We start from the raw sequence: 1,249 nt of genomic DNA, 5'->3' as shown, positions 1-1,249 counted from the left end.
TCATCCCAGTACCGCGGTGCCCATGACAGTCCTCCCAGTACCGCGGTGCCCATGACAGTCCACCCAGTAATGCGGCGCCCACGACAGTCCTCCCAGTAACGCGGTGCCCACGACAATCCTCCCTGTAATGCCGTGCACAAGACAATTCTCCCAGTAATGCGGCACCCATGACAGTTCTCCCAGTACACGGCGCCCACGACAATCCTCCCAGGAACACGGTGCCAACGACAATCCTCCCTGTAACGCAGTGCCCATGACAGTCCTCCCAGTAACGTGGTGCCCACGACAATCCTCCCTGTAATGCCATGCACACGACATTTTCCCTGTAATGCGGCGCCCTCTACAATCCTTCCAGTAATACGGCGCCCACGACAGTCCTCCCAGAAACGCAGCACCAACGACAATCCTCCCAGTAATGCAGCACCCATGATAGTTCTTCCAGTAACATGGCGCCCACGACAATCCTCCCAGTAATGCGGTGCCCATGACAGTCCTGCCAGTAACGCGGTACCCATGACGGTCCTCCCTGTAATGCCGTGCACACGACATTCCCCTAGTAATGCGGCGCCCTCTACAATCCTCCCAGTAATGCGGCGCCCACGACAGTCCTCCCAGCAACGCGGCGCCCACGACAATCCTGCCAGTAATGCGGCACCCATTACAGTTCTCCCATTACACGGCACCCATGACAATCCTGCCAGTAATGCAGCACCCATGACAGTTCTCCCAGTACATGGCACCCACGACAATCCTCCCAGTAATGCAGCACCCATTACAGTTCACCCAGTACACGGCGCCCTCAACAATCCTCCCAGTAATGCGGCAGTCATGACAGTTCTCCCAGTACACGGCACCCACGACAATCCTCGCAGTAATGCGGCGCCCATGACAGTTCTCCAAGTACACGGCGCCCACGACAATCCTCCCAGTAACGTGGTGCCTATGACAATCCTCCCAGTAACGGGGTGCCCATGACAGTCCTCCCACTAACGCGGTGCCCATGACAGTCCTCCCAGTAATGCGTTGCCCATGGCAGTCCTCCCAGTAACGCGGCGCCCACGAAAGTCCTTCCAGAAATGCAGCGCCCACGACAGTCCTCGCAGTAACGCGGCATGGACGACAGTCCACCCAGTAATGCGGCGCCCACGACAGTCCTCCCAGTAATGCGGTGCCCACGACATTCCTCCCAGTAATGCGGTGCACACGACATTCCTCCCAGTAATGCGGCGCCTTCTACAATCCTCGCAGT

The 1,249-nt window shown here is 58.1% G+C and overlaps 1 protein-coding gene across 1 annotated transcript; it reads left to right on the top strand.

The window, feature by feature from the left end:
• The first annotated feature begins 513 nt into the window (after positions 1 to 513).
• LOC124556339 lies at positions 514 to 975 on the top strand. The gene has a single exon (XM_047130308.1). It carries the CDS (start codon positions 514 to 516, stop codon positions 973 to 975), a length of 462 nt encoding a protein of 153 aa, XP_046986264.1.
• Positions 976 to 1,249: the final 274 nt, after the last annotated feature.

Source organism: Schistocerca americana, chromosome X (genome assembly GCF_021461395.2).
Source record: "Schistocerca americana isolate TAMUIC-IGC-003095 chromosome X, iqSchAmer2.1, whole genome shotgun sequence".
Lineage (NCBI taxonomy): Eukaryota > Metazoa > Arthropoda > Insecta > Orthoptera > Acrididae > Schistocerca > Schistocerca americana.
Note: the sequence above shows the minus strand (reverse complement) of the source record. Positions and strands in the feature narration are given on the sequence as shown.

What these genes read in the sequence shown, in the direction of transcription:
- LOC124556339 (XM_047130308.1), top strand. Translation starts at nt 514, where the DNA reads ATGACGGTCCTCCCTGTAATGCCGTGCACACGACATTCCCCTAGTAAT.